A 20,611-nucleotide genomic window follows, 5' to 3' on the forward strand; every position below is an offset into this window, starting at 1 on the left:
ATGGTAGCATCACAGCTTAAAGTATGAGGCGCCTGGCTGTCTTGCAGTAGTTTGTCACAGATTGCTGGAAAGTTAAACAATGAGCCACACATTTATCCTCTTCTCAATTTACACTGCCCTGTCCCTGACAGCTACTTGGTGAGATAGCTTGCCAGATATTATGTTTGTTAGGCCACGTGACTACATTAGATGCAGACATGACGATTATTATGAGGGAAGGGTAAGTAAAGTAAAAAGATTAACTGCAACCAATAGGATCTAGTTGATTTAATCTGTACACAACAAATAAAAAATACATGTGACACTGAATTTTATTTTATGTTGAGGACACATGAGAGTGTGCTCATCACTCCAGATGCTGCTGCTCTGATGCCAACGTCCCCTCAGATATGAACAGTCTTGTTTGTCTTCGGTTTCTTCTTCAGTCCTTTCTTTTTCATCTTTTTGCTTGGATCCACCATCTCCCCTTTGAAGGAGGTGGAGCTTTTCTTCCCCTGCTGCCGCTTTCCTGTGAACTTCTGCTGGGGCTTGAAATGTCCCCCACCGGCTCCCTTCTCCCGTCCTGAACCCTTGTTAGGGCCCTTGATGGGGCCCATTCCGGGCCTCCCTTTGCTGTCAGTTTTGTTTTTTTGCTTCTCCTTCTTCACTGATCTCTTCACTCTGATGGCCCTGCCCTCCAGCTTTGAACCGTCCAGTTCTAATGCCAGCTGAACCGAGTCTGCACTCTGCAGTGTGGACACACAAAGGTACACATGTTGAACACACAGCAAACCTCTAAGGATAACACAAAAACAAAACATCTGTAGCCGACTGTCCCCCTGCCTTTGTTTTAAGAAACAAAAGGCTCATTATCATGGCTGTTTTTAAATGCTTACAAAAATAAATGATTCATTTAACCGCCAGTTAAGCACAGCATTGCTGTGAATTGCAGCAATCCATTTGTTTCAGAGCCTAAACCCCCTTAAAACCAACAGTCAGGAAAAAGTCCCTTTTAACAGGAAGAAACCTTGAACAGGAACGGACTCATAAGGAGAACCTTCCTGCTGCCAGTCAGTCAGGTAGAGGAGGAGAAGAAGAGGGAGACAGGACAGAGAGGATGAAGGAGAGAGAGAGAGGAGAAGAGGCCGGACTGCAGGTCTGGAGGAAGAGACCTGCAGCTATGTGGTGGCACGCCACAAATTGGTCTATGTATGGGAAACCCTGGTGTGACTTATCTTACCTCAAACAAGACATAGCCAAATCCTTTCCCAAGTCCGGAGTTGTTGTCTCGCACCAGTCGCACACCTTCCACTGCACCACACTGTTCAAAGTGCTTCCGAAACGCCAGATCATTCAGGTCTGCCAACATGCAGCAGATGTAAATCTACACACCTGATATACTGCATAAAGGATTTTGTCAGCATAAACTCTGCGGAGTGACTCACCGAATGACAGATTCCCCACAAAAACTGAGCGCTTATGATCATGCTGCAAGACAACAAGAGGATTTCTCATCCAGTGCTTACAGCAGATACTGAGTCCGATTGTTTTTAGATATGAAACATGAACTCACTGATGAACTGTCCGTCACTCTGTCCACTCTTATGTGAAAGTCCTTCTCTATCTCCATGCCATTTCTGTAAGGACAGTAAACAAAAAGAACAATTAGCTTGTAAACAGTGTGGTGAGTTTTTGTGTGAGGTGCATGTCAGGTGTGTCTGACCTCTCCAAAGCTTTGATGACACTTTCCTCATCTTTAAAAACAACGTAGGCATTCATGCTTTGCTTTTTGGGATGAACTTTGCGCCTGAAGTGAGAAGAAAGTCATTAATACAACATGAAAGCTTGTTCAACAGACAGTTTATTGTTTTTGTTGTTTGTCCTGTAATAAGTATTAAGAAATATAGACCTCTCTGGACAGACACTTACTGGATGGCTGCTACTTTGCGAGACATTGAGGGATCCTCTCTAACCTGTAAAGTTCAAACAAAGTAAATCATACAATTAATGTCAAAAACAGAAGAAAGACAGCAATTCTACAATGATGTGAAATTTCTTTAATGAATAAATGGGTTTTTTTACCACAGAGCGAAACCGTATAGACTCAATGGATCCTTTATCTCTGAAGATGCTCCGCATGGTCTGAAGAGACAAACAACAACAAAAATAGGTGTCAGATAAGTGTTAAATAAAATGTAAGAGGTTTGTTATTATAATGTTACATGTTACAGCTGTAGCCTTGCAGCCCAGTCCATGGCTAGTTTACATGTCACTGTGTATGCGAATGAACAACAAACTACCTTCTTGGTGCAGCTGATGGGCAGGTTGCCGACAAACACAGTCCTCTTGCTCTTCAAGGCCTCCACATCTTTGATGACCTTCAGCTTCTGTCTCTTCATTACCCAGTGCTCCACATCATTCTCTCTGCCCAACTCAGGTGCTTTCCTCTTCTTCTTCAAGGGTGTCTTTTGCCCTCGTTCTTCCGCATCTGCTGTCTGTAAACTGCTCTCCCTGAATGAAGGCAGGAAGAAGGTTTGAATGTCAGGTGTTTTTTGGAAATAACTTTAAAAAATTATTATTTTTTATTTGTTTTCAGAGAAGAGTAATAAAAAGCAGAACAATATCAGAACACCTCACCTGTTTTCTAGCTTCTGTTCAGCTGCTGATTTCTCCTTTGGTGGCTTCTTCTTCTTCTGGCATGGCTGACCTTTGACCTCTGGACCTTCCTCCTGCTGCTCTTGTGTTTCTGCGGCCCTCTGAATCGGCTGACACAATAAGAAATAAGAAGTTTTAATTAATGTTGAAATTGTCACTGAAGAAGGAAGTCCTGATGCATGTCTGCTGTACCTATTCAATGACATTACAGACTTGTTTGTGCATAAATCTAATCTTTTTGACTCCTCACAGATGATAAGTGTTGGATGTACCTTGGGTGCTGGCTGAAACAGCAGAGGTGCAGCTGGTGCAGCTGTGGTAAACAAAGCTGAAAGAGACCCGGTGGCTGCAAAGGTTTTCTGGAACAAACTTCCTGACACCTGTCCCACCACGTAGCTGGCTGACTGCTGCCCTACCGATGTGTCTCCACTGAGGACAGAAAAAGATACTCAACTGTAAAAATGATATTGCAATATCTCTATGGTCACAGCAACTTCTTTAATAGCAGCCTCTCAATATTGAGGATGTTCGGGTGTGACAGGGCTTCTATGCTGCCTTGAATCTGACCAGGACAAGATTATCAGTGTTCAAAACACACAGAGACATGGCTACTCCACAGCATGAGCTAAAACATAAATCTAAGAGTTAAAGGTAAAAAGTGGTGGCTGCTGTGAGTCGTGAGCTAAATCTTAAAGAATGAGTCGAGCTAGATGCGTCATTAGGAGCCAAAAATCTGCGTTAGCTAAAGCTAATAAATTGATTTGAAACATTTTTTGTCACTGTTAAGCCTAAGTGAGATGACCACGATGGGAAATAAAACTGTGTAAACAAACCTCTGGTGAACGTTCTTCTTCATTGTTTCCTTAATAATATTCAGTCTCACGCCACAACTGACCTCTGGCTTGTTTTTTATAAAAAATGAATCATTCGAGGTTATCTGCAGCATGTAATCTGATTTCTACGACTCGTTTTACATGTTAGTTTGAGCGCGTACACACGTTTCTCAACAAGCGCTCAGCTGTCCTTCTCTAAATTACTTCCTACAGGGAACACGGTCACAACGGGACACGGTTCCTAGCTGAGGTTTTACTCACAGCCCCTGAACTTAACACTGAAGATGTGAGGAATGACACACACGTACAGATAGAATGCGTACATGGTACCTTACAAGACATTTCGATTAGCTTTATTTTCGAGAAAAAAACAAGAGGAAAAACTGGTACGACATCGAAACATGTCACTTCCGGTGATACGTGAATGTTTTGGTGTGAGAGCTAGCGTAGCAGCGAACACACTTGTTTTTACCTTAACAACACAGGTAGGTTTATTTGTATTCATTGATTATTAATTTACACAACTCAACTATAACACAGCAATGTTTTGCCTACAATTCTTGTCTCGTGTGGTTTTGGGGTTCTCTCCTCAGTAAGCCGCTCAATGGGAGTGGACCACACGGAACCTGAGGTGCCAGTGGACCCGGTGGGTAGGCGGGTTGTCTGCGGAGAAGAACGGGCTACAGTGCGGTACGTGGGCCCGGTACCACCGACTACTGGTAAGACCAGGAGTGTAACGGTAACAGTAACAGTAACGCATCAAGACATGTGAATTATCGTTGGCAACAGATACACTTGTAACAGAACATTTTAAACCAGTTACAACGTGTTTAGAAACAACAGCTAAGAAGCTTATGGACACTGTAAGTTAGAGGTAAGCCAGCTGTCACATCAAACAACATTGCTAAGGTCCCGATATTACATATTGGAAATTTAAATAAGTTCAAATTGTGTTCTACACAGGCACAAACCGAATGCTACCATGATGCCATATTTGGAAGTATCTCTTGGCACCTTACAGGATTTTAGGTTCTGACACACACTGTTCGGACCTTTGGGATGGATTGAAGGCTTCCACATGGTAGCGACCTTACCCTCCTTTATGACTGCTTTGTGTTTCCAGGCTTGTGGTTCGGGGTGGAGTGGGATAACCCAGAGAGAGGCAAACATGACGGCACTAATGACGGAGTGCAATACTTTACTTGCAGGTAATCCTCAGCGTGTTTGTCATGAAAGCCTGAAATAGGATGCCATATGTGTGCAGATATTTAATGACTGATGATGACACATCTAGTTTTTTACCATCTTATCTTCTAATTGCTTATAAGAGAGTTCTAAATGTGATGACCACCATGCTGGTGTTTCTGTCCACTCTCCCAGGCACTATAAAGGAGGCTCCTTCATCCGTCCAGCGAAGGCGAGCTTTGGCATGGACTTTTTGACTGCTGTGCGGCAGGTGTACCAGGATGATGTGGTGCAGAGTGAGCACATCTCCTCCAAGGAGACCACTCTTTCAGACTGTAAGGTCTGGGTGAAGGGCTTAGTCAGGTGTGTTTGTTGTAGAACAGGACACTGTACCTTTGATACACTGATGCAGTCATCATGGTTGATCATGTTTAGCTACATTCCAGCAACAGCTGCTCCAGTTTAGCCTTCATAACCCATTTGTAGAGGAGGAATATTAAGAGGAAGATTTATTTTTCTTTACAGACTTGAGCAACTTAAGTCTGTTTTGCTGAACTGTCGTGAGGTGAATGGGCCCGGAGCCGATGGAGAAATCAGGAAAACTACACCCAGTATCTTTTTTTGCCCAAATAACTAATAATGGATCGAATTGTTTATGAAAGTTTGTGTATGAGAAGATGGTTTTCGTTGGAAGTGTGGTTCTCAGCATGTTCGCTGACACCTTGACAGCTGTATTCAGACATTCAGTGGTTGGACCTCAGCAAGACTCTGTTGTCCTGTTGGGATGATGTGGCTGCTATCACCCAGCAGCTGGACAAGTTGGAGAGACTGTGCCTCAGGTATTGTTTATGTTGAATTTAAATATTGGTCTATTGGTATTCTTCCACTGAACATTGTATTATGTCTTATTCTTCAGCTACAACAGAATGACTGAGCCCTCTGACCCCTTGAGTCACTCTCAGGCTTTCTGCAGCCTCAGAGTCCTCGTGCTCAACAACTGTGATCTGGTCTGGCCACAGGTACACAGCTTACACACACTGATATTTATTTCATTTTATTTGTGATTTAACCTGCTCTTGTTAGGCTGTGTTCAGCACTGACCTTGTTGTTTTTTTGAAGTGCATGTAGCTCTCTAACCTGGCATACCTATAGAAGTAGGAGACATGCACAATACTATGGAAGAAACATAATATGTCTTTGGCGACTCTCGCTCAAAGTTTGACATTGAGTCAACTGAGCTCATGGCATAGTTTATTAAGACATTAATCACCACACAACCACTGCACAGATGGCAGCACTCAGCAGTCCATCTTCACCTTAAAGGCAGTGAACACTCCTTTGAGGACAAAAACACCGCTTTCTTGGACAGAGAGGACAAACTGTTTGAAAGTCTCCAAGGCATCTATGTAAAACTAGAAACCCGCTCTGCAGAGGCGGAGGACAGAGACATCAGCTTTCTTTTTCTTGTATGATGTTTCACAATGGCAGTGGGTCAGTAACTAATTCCACACATGGCTGTGTGGTAGCTGAGGCTGTTACCCAACCATTAACCTACAAAACAGAAATTTAGTCATGTAAGTTTCAATGGGATCTACCCAAAGAGATCCCAAGTACATAAAACATGGAGAACTGATGAAGCCACTATATGTGACCGTGATGAAGTGTCTATAGATAAAATATGTTATGAGTGCAGTTGCTTCAATTTTAAACTCTGGATACGAGAAACATAATGTTAATGACACTGAATACTGACTTTATACTTAAAGTGAGCCTAACAAGAGAACGACAGAGTTCTCTCGCTCTCTCTTCTTCTTCTACCTCTTCATCTCTTCCTTTACTCAGCCGGCTGTCAACAGGAAGGTTCTCCTTATGAGCCGGGTCCTGCTCGAGGTTTCTTCCTCTAAAGGGAGTTCTTCTTGCCACTGTTGCCACTCTTAAGGGGTTCAGGTTCTGGGTTTCTGTAAAGTGCCATGTAAAAAATGATTGTAAAAAACACCATATAAATAAAACTGAATTGAATTGAAGAGCAGATACGCAGGAGTAGGATATTTCAATTCAATTCAATTCAGTTTTATTTATATAGCACATTTTACAATCAGAAATGGTCTCAAAGCGCTTCAGAGAAACTCAGAGCGTGAGACCCAGAGCCTGAACCCCTTAAGAACACTGTGGCAAGGAAAAACTCCCTTTAAGAGGAAGAAACCTTGAGCAGGACCCGTCAACTTAAGGGGGAACCAGTCCTGCTGCCAGTCGGCAGTCAGTAGAGGAGGAGAAGAAGAGGGAGACAGGACAGAGAGGATGAAGGAGAGAGAGGAGAAGAAGAGAGAGAGGAGCAAACATGACAGCAAGATGAAACAGTGATTATATTGTAATAGATATCTATATATATCGTCAGTCCATAAGTAGGAATAGTAATTTGATAGTAATCAAAACAAAGATGAGCAGCAGGGGCCGATGAAGTCGATGAGCTCAGGAGAGATCAGGGGCCGGACTGCAGGTCAGTATGCAGGTCTGGAGAGAGCGAGAGTGAGGCACAGAACTACGAGGAAGACAGTAAACACAGATTATGAGACAATATTACAAGTATGAGCCAGACTAAGGAGAGTAGAGGAGAGATAAGATATAAACCCATAGTAGATGGATATAAACCCATAACTGGGCCAAAGCTGGATCCATACTCCGCGAGGACAGAGAACTCCCTTCCCCCTGCAGATGTTACGCCCACAAAATGACGTCATTTTTTTATTGTGGACCGCCCGTTGTGCAGCACTCTTGTGCACATGGCCCGGGCAGAACTTTTTCTCTTACGGCTGTGCATCAACCATGCTGGAATTGGTCGGAATTTATTGTGGGCGTGTTGAATGTGGAGAAGCGCAAGACCCTCTTCAGGTGCAGAACACACAGACAGAAGGAGGAAGCACAGCGACAATGGACAGTTTAGATGAGCAGCTGGCAAACAGCCCCTGGAAGGAGAAACACGGCGCACAGAGGAGAGAGTCTGTCCACAAGGTGGCGATAAAAACTAATCCCAGTATTGATCACGGCGTTACAGTGGCTCACGCACAGTAAACACCGGGAGACGGGATGTATTATTGCAGACAGTCATCCACACGTTCACAGAGTTAAACTCACACAGACCAGAGGTCTGCTGTAGTCTGCTGCACTGATCTATCTATTGTCATGCTGTGCGCCCTCTTCCCTGAACATTATCAGCTCGTTAGGCCAAGTAACCACGACTGTGCTCACAATTTGCAATACAACTGCATGTCAACCTTTTGTGTGTGACGTGCGCTGCGTGGGCCGTATGAGATGTTCTGCACACACACGTCTCGCGGAGTATGGTACCTCCGTGCGGAAAAGAACTTTTTTTTTACTCTTACGACCCGTGGAGCGAGTTCTCTGTTCTCTGTCTCGTGGAGTATGGAACAGCCTTGAGTTACCTTGTTCTCTTCTGTTTGTCTATTAGATCCTGAGGTGTGCCATCATGTGGCCACAGCTGGAGGATCTGTCTGTAGAAGAAAATAACATCACAGAACTGCAGAGGTACCTCCTTCCTCCTCATTTATCTCTCTTTTACCTCTCATATTGTTCTAAAACCAACTCTTGTAACTGACTTTGATTATTTTGTTTTTTTTGTTGTTGTTCTTTTAAAGGCCAGAGGGAGCGCTGCAATCACTGAAGTGCCTGAACTTGTCCAATAATCCATTAGTACAAGACAGTGTGCTCAGTTTATCTGCATTGCCCAGGTACAGTGTGGTGTTCCTAATGACTTTAAGACTGAATGCAGCAAAGTGTTAGCAAGGTCACATCATCAGGAATCAGTACGTTCTGTGATGGACTCAGTGGCATTTGATAAAAGCCAAAAACATGAAAAGAAGAATTTATATTGTTTCTACAGACATCAACACATTTTCATATTGTCGCACTTTATTATGCCTGTTCTGTGTTGAAAGTGACAGAAAAAATGTTAGGACCTGCTACTGGTGTCCTAAAGGGACATGGCAGTAAAAGTCCATGTGGCAGATAGAGGAAGTGACTGCTCAGTGAGCTGTCTTATCTCGTCACTTCATCAGTCAGTGTTTTAATGTCACTATGTGTGTCTTATCTCAGACTGGAGCAGCTGAATTTGTCCAACACCAGCCTGACTGTCATTCCGTTTGAAGATGTTTCTCCCGGTAAAAACAATTATTGAATATTTTTCTACTAAATGTGATTCATGATCAAATTAATTCTGATTTTCACTTCCTTTTTATGAGATATAATGCATGTTAAGTTTAGAATCTTTGTCCTGTAGGAGCCATGTTTCCAGCTTTAGAGAATCTCATCCTAGACAACAACAACATCTCAGAGGTCAGTGTGTCTTCCTGCTTAAACAGGAGTTCACAGAATTGCATCCAGTTTATTTGGTAATGCAAAAAGATCATATTCTCATTGGTGTGGGTCGATACTTTTAATCTCTCTCCTTTAGTGGTGTGTGGTGGATGAGCTAGCCAAGCTTCCCAGATTGTCGCGACTTTCGTGTCGTGGAAACCGACTGAAGAGCAGTGATGGAAACCCCAAAACAGCCAATCAGATGATTATTGCCAAACTAGAACAGCTGCTCATCCTGAACGGTTCTCAGGTGAGTGTGTCTGCGCATATGTGTGTCTGCACGTGTGCTTTAACTCATCCAGTCTTTTGTTTACTGCAGATTCTACCTGAGGAAAGGAGGGGGGCAGAGCTGGACTACATTAAGATGTTTGGGGAGGAGTGGCTGAAGGCGGGAGGAGAGAGTCAGACCAGCACCCAGTTCACCTGTCAGCACCCTCGTTACCAGAAGCTCATCACCAGTAAGTCATACTGTGGATCATGGTGTTATCAGTGAATAACAGGAAAAAACACCAAAGATTATTTCCCCACATAGAATACTAGTCCCTGCTTTTTCATTTTTCAGAGTATGGAGCTCCTGATTCAAGCGAGCTGAAGAAGCAGCAGCCATCTGTCCTGAAAAATCAGCTGTTAAGTCAGTGCCTCCTCTTTCTGCTGTCAAATGAATAAACATAAATACAATTCCATCCGATCTGATATCATTTTCAGCACTTCTTCCCTCACCAGATATCACATTTGTGTTTCCTGATCACCCTGACCGGAGGCCGATTGTGAAGAAACTTCCAGGTACACACTCAGCAACACTATGCTGTGTTTTTTGTCTTCTTTTTCTTTACTGTATTTGAACTGTAACACAGCAGCCTGCCACGAGAGGGTGTTTCCAGATGAAGCTGAAACCAATGAGGTAAAGCATGTTTTCTGTTCTGTAGCCACCATGGACGTCCACAAGGTGAAGGGACTCCTGTACAGACTGCTGAAGGTCCCTGCAGCAGGTCTTAGCCTCACCTACACCACCCCTAAGGTAACATGCTCACACACAGTGCTGCTTAAAAATACGCTTGGACCTGCGGTAAATACTATTAAACACCCTGTTTGGTATTATTTTAGGTTGATATGTAAAAAAAAAGTTTGCATTGCTAATGCATGAACAGAGCTATAAACCAGCTTTGCCTTGGTGCAAACAATCTGCAATTCAATATTTTTATGTTAGAGTAGTTCGTAGAGTATTCGGTAAGCTAGGTATGTGTTGTTAGCAATTTACTGAGGATAATGTCATGTGATTAGTTTCTAAATTGGCTACCTCGCTTGAACCAAAGTTATGAGCTTGGTTCAATTGATGTAGTGTTGCCACAGCTAGCTGGCTACAATTAGCTTGCTAGATGACCAATGCCATCATCAGTTGGATAGCTTGCTTTTTTCCCCATGTTCACCAGCTACTCCTCCAACTAACATGTGATATGTCCAATGGTGTAGAACTTACCAACAAAACAGCCTCTACAGTACAAAGCTAATCTGTAACATGCATAATGAAGCTATATGTATATATGTATGTATATACTGTTGGTATATAGCATCATTATGTATTATGTATTTTGCTAATGATAACACACATAGGCTCAGCTGTGATGTTGGATGTAGGATGATCACAAACACACATTACTGAAAGAGAAGTTCATTTTATATTCCAGTCTGGCTGTTGGGGCAGTTTTATGAACGATGCACCAGTTAAAGAAATGACCAGCTTCACTGTTGGACTACAGAATGTTGTCAGACATTAACTGATCCTTTGTCGTCTGTATTTAATGTCCATCTGTGCCGATGGGTCAAACATCCATTATAGAGGATGGACACAGAGTTCGAGATGAACAGCGACCTGAAGACTTTGCAGTTTTACTCAATAACAGATGGAGACCAGGTGCTGGTGCGCTGGTCCTGACCCACACCAAGAGCTGGAGAACACGGCAGAGGCAGCACGCATGAACTGTCAGACTCTGGGGATGCTTTCCATTGGTGTGCTGTTTGAAGAGGCCGCACCCTCACCCTAAGAGGTGGATTTAATTTCTCCTCTGTCTGGTTAATGCCTGGGTTACATTTGAGTTCATTTCAGATGAACAAGAAGATACAAATATGACTACTATGATTTGTTTTTGTTTCATGTATGACTGTGAGGACGTTCATTTCTTCATTGCTGTATGTAACACATATGGAAACAAAGGAAAACAAAAATAATGAATTACTGCAGAAATTTGCAGAAAAAAAATATTCTTTTCTCAGTCACAAAGAAGAAGAAAATGACCCTTCAGCAGCTGATGTTGGTCTTTAATCACACAGCCCTTGTACCTGGTTGCATTATTTGCACTGGAATACACTGCAAAAGAGTAGAGATGTGTAATGGCACAAAATGTAAGTAGTGCAACTCTGCTAAAGGCTTAAATTCATTCTTTTCTTTATGTTCACACACAGGTATGTACGCTGAATGCTGTGTTTACTGAATGCAAAAGTCACCATGTTTAGTGTCCCTGAGTCTGCCTTAACTCAGTTATCCAAATATGGGCAAACAGGTGGAGCTGTGATGCTGTCACCTAATTCTGCCACACCCTTGTGTAAAATTGAAAGCATTATACAAATACATAAAGAACACCCTTTTCTGAATTCTGTAGTTTAATGTATGTGGGTATACAAATCATACAATACTAACCCTGAACTTGTTACATTGGATAGAGGCCTTTCCCACGTTTGTTGTTGATTGAATGTGTGCTGTTGATATTTATATGACGAACTCTCACACCATCAGTCATGAACTGCCTGAAAGCTGTGGTACAGGTCTTTGAACTGTAGACAGTAGAAGGATCAGCTTTGTCATCAGAGCAACCTGCTTCCAAAGAATCTCCATTAGTGGTACAGCAAAGCCCTAACCTGTGCCCTCAGCTCAGTTCTAGCAGACTGGAAAACCAGCCTCATGTGGGAGACACGCCTGGCAGAACCACCAGGTAGAGCCCTGCAACGGGCGGGAATTCCCGCGCGACCCCACGCAAATCTGGAGGGAGCTAGCGGGCATGCATAAAGGCGACATCATTGAGCGATGAATCTCGCGTCACCACCGCCGCCATCTTGCATGTGGCAAAAATGGAGTGAACAGATGAATATTTTGTTCTTCTCCCAGACAGGAACGGAAGGTGAACGTTCCAATGAGCAGTCGCCTGATGACTCATTAAATAAACTCAAATGCTGAGTTCTTTAAACTGCAGTTCTGTCTCCACTGTCTTATGTGTGAGGAGCTTTCCAAACAAATTACCCCAAAAACATCGCTTATCTCTCACTCATTTTATTTTTCAGTTTTACACATTTCATTCATATTTCACATTTTAATAAAAAGCCTTTGGTGTAAACAATTTAAGATCTGACCATTCATTAAAAATGGCTTCTCATGTGTTATGTCCACCTCAGCTTCAGTCCTTTAAACTGAACTTCTGCATTCCATGGGATCAGAAAACTGACCTGAGACCAGCCTCTAATTCTGCTGCCCCACATATATCATGTCATCTTTGGATGATGTCAGTCCGATCATTTATTGCACACTTAATACTCAGGGCAGTTATAACCACTCATTACTTTCAGAGAATCATGTCTAGAGATTTCAGTCAAGAGGACAAACTTTACAATGGATGGACACTACTGTGTGTCACACTGTTTTTCTGTGTTCGGATCTTTTGCAGGTGATGATTGTCACAAATTCATTTGATGATATGCAACATTAAGAAACTGATTACCTTCATGACTCTTGAAATGATGGCATGTTAAGTATAATTTTATAGGGTTTACTTACTTAAATTCACATGGAAAGTTCAGATTCTTTATCAATCAACCTGACATATTTTAGGACTGTGGGGGAAAACCGGAGAACCCGGGGGAAAAACCACCTGGCACGCGGAGAGCATGTAAACTCCACACAGAAACAGTAGGGGCGAGATCCCGAAGTGGCATTTGGCATGCCTCGCTTGCTGAAGTGGTATGTGCCTATCTTAAAGTGGTATGTTGGGGGAAGTTTTGATGGAATTTAGTGCCTGTTTTGGACTTTATGGCTTAGACAGTCTGCTCAAGCACTACATGCATCACTCGCTGGCTGTTTTAGTGGTATGTGCCGCTTTGTTGGTCCATGCCACAGTTTTGGGGACAGTTTTGGTGCCATTTAATGTGTGTAAGGTGTACATATTCTGTGAGTGTCCCAGCTGCTGGGGACAGCTGGGACACCATCTGTCAGCCCTAGGTTCGTCCATGCCAGAGCCTGAACCGCATTTTAATTCATTCTTCTCCTCATAAATGTACACACAGCACTCCATATTGACAGAAAAACACAGACTTGTTGACATTTTTGCAGATGTATTAACAAAGAAAAAGTGAAATATGACATGGTCCTAAGCATTCAGAGCCTTTGCTGTGACTCATATATTGAACTCAGGTGCGTCCATTTCTTCTGATCATCCTTCAGATGGTTCTACACCTTCATCTGAGTCCAGCTGTGTTTGATGACACTGATTGGACTTGATTAGGAAAGACACACACCTGTCTGTATAAGACCTTACAGCTCACAGTGCATGTTAGAGCACGTGAGGATCATGAAGTCAAAGGAGCTGCCTGAAGAGCTCAGAGACAGAACTGGGACAAGGTACAGATCTGGCCAACCATTTCAAACTATTTGGAGTTCAACATTCTACAGAGAGAAAGATTATTCACAAACATTCAAGACAGTTTATTTGTCAATCTTCACAGGAGTGGACGTCCCAGAAAATTCACCCCAAGATCAGAGAAATACAAAGAAAATCCAAGAGCTACATGTCAGAGCCTACAGACCTCACTGAGCATGCTCAGAGTTAATGTATGCAATGTCAACAATAGGTTATAATAACTGAAATGAAACAAAATACTCAGGGTTCCAAAAGTTTTATTGAGGCTGTACATGTTTTGAATGTTCCCTCCTAGGCCGATGGCCAGTACAAACAAGAGAACTTCCTGCTCAGAGATGCGACCTGATTGAACCAGGCAACACGACCCTAACAACACTATAACAATTAAACTCAGTATACTTCAATATACATGGTTAGTTTATTTCAGGCTGTGCTGAAACTTCAGATACTAAATAATGTGTTGCTGTAGTGCAGTCCTGTTTGACAGTTTATGGCTTTTCATTTAAATTGAAGGAAAAAAAAAGAAAAAAAAACCTGAGCTGAGTTTCCCAAATCCAACACAACATGGAGGCTTGTGCTTGGAGGCTAGCTAGGTTTGAAGTAAAATCTTACTTTGGATTTCCAGAAAGTAATTATAAGTTGCAGACAATATAACAGATGGTAATCTTCCCATTGTACTCCAGACTTTCTCATGCCTTTCAATGGTAAAATATCTAACTTTCCATATTCACCATTTATGAGAGAAATGAGCAACTGTTTGTCTTCCATATATGAGGATGGGAAATATTAAATCTGTTGTTCCTTTTATTTTGAAAGGGTGTCAGTGTAAACACTCAATGTAACATGAATGTGGTCATGCCTTCACAGTAATCATCATCATCATCATCATCATTATCAGGTAGATCATCAGCACCGTTACATATCAAAAACTCTTGTCTACATAACAGGTAATTATTTACAAGTCCATACAAAAAAATACAAAAGAAAACATCTTCTACTACAACACAGGATCTGTCACTGGCTCACAGTGCTGCTATTAGCAGTTCAATTCCAAAATGTTGAGTACATCAGTCATGAAAAAAACGGCCATCATCTAGGATTGTAAATGATATAATTATTTCATGTGACTAAAGTGTTATTTTAAAAATAAAACAAATAACAAAAAACTATATAGAACACACCTAAAATATCATTTAGTGGTATTATACATATATTTAAACCCATAATTCAGTTAACTAGTTCTTCCAATCAGATCATTGCAAACAGAATGGGAAGAAATGTCGGATGGTTTTACATTATATATAACAGGTAATTATTATTGCAATTACATACACCTCTTGGTGGGAAAATGTCAATGACAAATCTCTGTGACTTTATTTTAAACTGCACAGAATATTATAAAAAACGATTGTTTCTCGCATAAATCTATTAGACCACATTTGTAAGAAAGCTTGTAAAAAAACCATGAAGACACCTGAAGTATTATTCAGTTCTTCTTCATCTCCTGATTAATCCAAGTGGTTTTAGGCTACTGATCAAATCTAAACACAACTCTAAAATGGTCATAGAAATGTTCAGTTCAAGTAAAAAAAAAGTATAAATTGTGTTTGGTTTCCAGCAGCACTCTGGTCGATCTGCAGACTCACAGGTTCCTCTCCACACACTGGCCTTCAGCGGCGTCCGGGCAGCGGCAGGTGAAGCCTCCGAGCCGTGGCAGGCACAGGTGACTACAGCCACCATTGTTGGAGCAGTAGTTATAAGCTAAAGCAGGAAAACAACATCAGGAAGTCATTAATAAATCAGCTTGAAACACATGATTCATGACTTCTGATCATCATAACACACAATATGGAAAAGTACAAGCTTAAAAAATATTTGTAATCAATCAATTTAGGTTATTTTATAGGGGCATCATCCAGGAAGAATGACAGCAACATGAACAACAACATATAACCTTTTTCACCATGCCAGTATTTATTTGGCAAAGATGAAGACTGAGGTAAGGTAAGGTAAGGTAAGGTAAGGTAAGGTAAGGTAAGGTAAGGTAAGGTAAAGATTCAAAGATTCTAAAGTTGTATAGCTGCTGTACTCTGGATCATTGTCCTGCTGTATGACCCAATTTCCACCAAGCTTTAACTGTCAGACAGTGTGTATGAGGAGTTTCTGCTGAAATGCTGTGTTTGGTTTCCAGCAGACATGGTGGTGATCATTAAGACCAAACAGCTCCACTTTGGTCTCATGTGTCCATAGGACATTGTTCCAAGTGTTGTTCTTTGTTCAGATGCAGTTTGGTGAACCTCAGTCTGTGTTATTAGTTATAGGCTACATTGTCATAGTGATGTCATCTTAGTTATTTGTTTAGTTTTTTCCTTCTTACCAGGATGTCAACATTACACCTGCTGGGATGCTAAGTAGCGTTCATATGTAATCTTTAGTTGCACCATGTGGTTTTATACAATTGACAAGCAATGGGACAATAATTTAGCATCCTTGGTATTCTAAATATTAGCTTCCAATCCCCAGACAAGAACACATTAAACAGGCCAAGAATGAAAACGCCCTACAACACCATCATCTACAATAAATGTTCTTTTTAACATCTGGTTAAAAAAACAACATCACCACAGAAATGTTTTAAAGAGACTGCAACTTCAGGAATGGTTCAACATTTGGTGACAGAAACTCATTCACCCATTCATGTTCCAGAGAAAGCAGCAGGTGATGTGGTTTCTCTCACTGCCTGCTGTATAGTTCAGGGCACTGATCCAGCTGTGCGTCTCCAGATCCACAGCTGGTTTCCCTGAGGTCACATCAGCCTGGTGTTCCCACGCCTATATCCATCCACAAGCTATATGAGCCTGGAATCAATTACTACGCTCACTGAGCACATCTGTACTCCCACTGCATTAAGCTGCTCTGACCAACGGACTGTGCAGCTGAAGTTCACCACTCCAGGGTTCATCCACATTTCCAAATGCAAAACATAAAAAAACACAACTGTTTGAAGGTTAGCTAACTGTGCTAACTGTGCTAAGAGTTTTATGCATAGTTTAGCATAAAAACTGGAAGCAGGGGGGAAACACCTAGCCTCCTTCTATCCAAAGCTAGACCCCAAGTACAAACACCTCAAAAAACAACTTTCAATATAATAGTTGGTAGCAAATGGATGGTTTCAGCTTTATCGGGTAACATCATCCAGTACATCATCCATCCATTATCTGAACCCGCTTTGTCCTGCAGTGCAGGGTCATGGGGGGCTGAAGCCTATCCCAGCTAACTACACCCAGGACAGCTCACCCTGGACAGCTCACCAGTCCATGACAGGGCATCGTTTAGAGCCACCAATTGACCTATAAGAATGTGGGAGGAAGCCAGAGCACCCGGAGAAAACCCATGCAGGCGCGAACATGCAAACTCCACACAAAAAGGCCTCAGTCAGAATCGAATCGGGATAACTTGAGGTGCTGTGAGGTGACGGTGCTAACCACTGCACCCCCAGTACTGCACATCAATTCAATGCAATTTTATTTGTATAACATCTTAAACTGTCTCTGGGTAATTTACATAGACCCGGAGCCTGAACACGAAGCAAGGACTTGAAGTCAAACACTGGCAAGAAATCACTCCCCCTTAACGCAAAGAAACTTTGAACAGGACCCAGCTCATAAGGTGGGACCCTCCTGGTGATTGTCAACCAGGGAAAGAAGAAAAAGATTTTCATCACCATTGTTTTGTTTTGTCCAGAAACAGCATGAAATAATATGCGAGTGGCTTAAAATGTGAGTTTATGCAGCAAAAATGCATAGTTGTTGCACACAGAATGTCATCGAAAGTTGTGTTTTGTATTATTTATATGCATGACATGATATCATTATATCAGCTAGTAAGCAATTATCTGTGCAACTTACTTATTTGACTTGAAGTAACATTAACTTCAGAAATTCACATCTAAGTTCAGTTTACTAATCACACAGCTCTTTTAGCATCCTGTAGTTTGGGCTGTTGGGTTCATCAATTTCTAGTCTGGACTTTTATCAGGGGCATGGTGGCCAAGTGGTAAGGCGTTGGTCTTGTAAACCAAAGATCATGGGTTCAACCCCCATCTGTGCCTTAGCAATACAGACAAGCTTTATATGATTAACCCTATTGTGGGACAAATAAAGGTTTTCTTAATCAATGCGGAACTATTCCTTCAAGTGTTGCAGTTTACTGTGCAAATGCCCTTTACCTTGCGGACACTGTGTTGGTGTTGTGGTGATGCCATACGGCCTGGAGCGCCTCTGTGGCAGGAACTCTTCTGTCTCTTTCTCAGAGTGACGGTCCACAGCCACTACAGCCTCCCTGCAAAAATAACCACAACATTACATCATGTAAACTGTATTTGATACAGACCACACAGTGAGGTTTGAGACACGTTAGATTAAACACACTTAGCTTTTATATGCCTTACCCAGTCAAATAGCTGAGCTTTAAACAGCAGACTTTAATGCACCATTAACAGTTTATTTAAAATCCACTCAGACTCTGGGCCTGTTAATGGATGTGTTCAGTCAAATTCTATTCGTCACATACACAGTTGTACATAGTACAATGCACAGTGAGTGTGTTACTCTGCAGCCAGCTCTTTGAGCCATGGCTAATTCATCATGACAATGCAAATGTAAAAAACATCAAATGTCACGTTCCATGATTCACATGACTTCGAATATATCTGTAAGTATATAGCAGCATACCTCCTCCAGTCTGTGTAATACAGGTTCCTTCCAAAGGAGACCAGTGCAAAGGGATACTGGATCCCTTCAACGATCTGCTTCCTCAGCTGGCGGTGCGGATCCATACACTCCACTTTGTGAGTGCCTGCACATCAGTGTGGATAAATTAGTCAGGGACACTGAGAGTACATCTTGCTGTACAACAGCTCTGCAAATCCTGCCCACCGGGAGTCTCACCTGCATCAGCCCAGCACAGCTGCTGATTTTCAGGGTCAAAGGTCAGACCATTGGGAAGCCCCAGGTCATCTTTGACCAGGACAACCCGCTCTGTCCCATCCATGTTGGACATCTCAATCTTAGGCCCGTCTCTGTTCCAGTCTGCCCAGTACAGCCGTCTGACAACAAAAACATCTCGTAAAAAGTACGCCTTGGATGCCTGAGCTGGAAAACCTTTTGTAAGTGTTGATGCTACTACTACTATTTTTACTACTACTCCTAAACCACAACTCTGAGACTGCTACCAAGATTACTGCTATGACTACTAACTTACATGTATGTATGTTTATACATAACTAAGATTACATCACTATGGCAATGTATAACTATTACTATAGTCATATAGTTACAATGTCTTCTTCTTACAATGTGTGCTTCTATCGTTCCTGGCTGCTGTAACACTGTGTTTTTCTCCTGTGGGGGACTAATAAAGCATTATCTTATCTTACTTCAAAGGACATGTCAGCCAACATGTATTTACTCACCGTCTCCTCCCTCCACCTCCTCAGCTTAACAGATCACTTACCCATATGCTGGGTTGGTGACGATGGGTCGAGGATTGACTAGGTCTGTGTCAAAAAGCACTCTGCGCTGGCTGCCGTCCAGCTTGGAGACCTCTATGGTGTCCCGCATGGAGTCAGTCCAGAAGAGGAGGCGGGACACATGGTCAATGGCAATACCTTCAGGACTCTGCAGCTCTGAGGAGGAAGGAAGAGACACAGTGTAATACAGCTACTGATACTTCAGCGATGACATGACTGGACTGTAAGGTCCACTGTACCTTTAGTGATGACCGGGATGATGTCTCCTCCACTCAGACTGGCCTTGCTGATCTCTGGCCCTGTGATGTCAGACCAGTAAACCATCTTCTCCACACAGTCGTAGGCCACAGCGATCGCAACCCGGTCCTGACAGAAAACACAGTTTCATTCATCTGAGACTTTTTACAAGGAGTCTTTGTGTTCAGCTGCTGTGTGACGGATGATTTACAGACTTCATGAAAGATAAGAAAAGGCTTCAGAGGCTGAAATCTTCTCAGGAACAACCCAATGATTGTTCAGAAGAATGCTGAGATGGGGTTTTGACTGAATTAATGATGAACAGTGGGTATAAATTCTAGAACATCTGAACATAAAGGGAGTGAAAGTCGACATCACAAAAATCCTGCTGCTGCTACATGTTCCTTCCACCAGGATCTAGTTTGGCCGAGTGCTCAAGCTAAAAAAGATTGTTTTTGGAGTTTTGTCTGTCACTCCTGGAAGTCATATGCATTTCACACATTTAGTGAGTGAGTGAGTGAGTTAATTGCATTGCTATGAAGAAGAATAGCACAGTTTACAGACCGAAAGTTCTTGTGGTAATGTTACTATGTTCCTAGTGTATGTGAAATATTGCTAGAAGGAATCTAGAAGCCATCTATGGTCTGTTGGTTTGGTCATTGCTATGTACTGTACACCATACTGCTGCTATGGCTCACAGGATCACAGAGGAGTGATCTCTTATTCCTGAACTGTGTTTAAGAAGTGCAATAAATTTCATATCAGATAAACCTTTTTTGCAAAGTGACTGATTTCTTTAGTAACAAGCAGGACAATGTGCAGCAGTGCACTGGATACGAACAGGATAAGAATGAAAGCCGGTGGTTTTCTGTGTCTGCAGTGATGTTGTTCTCACAGGAATGTGCAGGAGCGGTTTGGCCTCCTCCTTATTCATGCTGTATCCATCCAGCAGCATGTGTTCAATCCTCCCACTCTGAGCGAACAGCAAGTGCGTTCCAGGAGCGACAGGATGAACATCAGGCCGTGGGGTCGGGCCCACCGGCGAAGGAGTCACCGACTGATCGATACCTAAACAGAAGAGGAGATGATACTGAACTCTGATATAGTATACAGTAGCATCAATTAATTCATTAGAATAT

At 42.3% G+C, this 20,611-nt stretch overlaps 3 protein-coding genes and 1 non-coding gene across 4 annotated transcripts in view; 2 read left to right on the forward strand and 2 right to left on the reverse strand.

Moving 5' to 3' along the window:
- Positions 1-297: 297 nt before the first annotated feature.
- rbm34 (RNA binding motif protein 34) lies at positions 298-3,678 on the reverse strand. The gene is made up of 11 exons (XM_028413804.1): positions 3,468-3,678; positions 2,907-3,063; positions 2,617-2,744; positions 2,280-2,490; positions 2,062-2,121; positions 1,909-1,952; positions 1,703-1,786; positions 1,553-1,616; positions 1,425-1,467; positions 1,220-1,338; positions 298-725 (listed from the first exon to the last, which is right to left on the reverse strand). The coding sequence occupies exons 1-11, from the start codon at positions 3,578-3,580 to the stop codon at positions 384-386; spliced, it is 1,365 nt and encodes a 454-aa protein (XP_028269605.1). The 5' UTR covers positions 3,581-3,678; the 3' UTR covers positions 298-383.
- Positions 3,677-12,267, forward strand: tbce (tubulin folding cofactor E). Its single transcript, XM_028413792.1, has 17 exons — positions 3,677-3,952; positions 4,061-4,186; positions 4,591-4,675; positions 4,848-5,015; positions 5,178-5,263; positions 5,392-5,491; positions 5,569-5,671; positions 8,119-8,195; positions 8,306-8,398; positions 8,763-8,827; positions 8,947-9,002; positions 9,121-9,273; positions 9,343-9,481; positions 9,586-9,654; positions 9,747-9,806; positions 9,950-10,041; positions 10,861-12,267. Exons 2-17 carry the CDS (start codon positions 4,072-4,074, stop codon positions 10,954-10,956), a joined length of 1,557 nt encoding a protein of 518 aa, XP_028269593.1. The 5' UTR covers positions 3,677-3,952; positions 4,061-4,071; the 3' UTR covers positions 10,957-12,267.
- Positions 12,268-14,491: 2,224 nt separating this feature from the next.
- The window catches only part of LOC114442536 (nidogen-1-like), a 29,333-nt gene continuing 23,213 nt past the window's right edge, over positions 14,492-20,611 (reverse strand). Inside the window, exons 15-21 of the mRNA XM_028416215.1 lie at positions 20,368-20,540; positions 19,475-19,601; positions 19,220-19,391; positions 18,655-18,812; positions 18,439-18,562; positions 17,934-18,046; positions 14,492-15,466 (exon numbers count right to left, since the gene is read on the reverse strand). Of these exons, the coding sequence (XP_028272016.1) occupies positions 15,348-15,466; positions 17,934-18,046; positions 18,439-18,562; positions 18,655-18,812; positions 19,220-19,391; positions 19,475-19,601; positions 20,368-20,540 (986 nt within the window). The 3' untranslated portion in view covers positions 14,492-15,347. The remainder of the gene's footprint in view (positions 15,467-17,933; positions 18,047-18,438; positions 18,563-18,654; positions 18,813-19,219; positions 19,392-19,474; positions 19,602-20,367; positions 20,541-20,611) is intronic.
- On the forward strand, positions 17,745-17,816 carry trnat-ugu (transfer RNA threonine (anticodon UGU)). Its single transcript has one exon. It is a non-coding gene; the product is annotated as a tRNA-Thr (tRNA).

This window comes from Parambassis ranga, chromosome 1 (genome assembly GCF_900634625.1).
Source record: "Parambassis ranga chromosome 1, fParRan2.1, whole genome shotgun sequence".
Lineage (NCBI taxonomy): Eukaryota > Metazoa > Chordata > Actinopteri > Ambassidae > Parambassis > Parambassis ranga.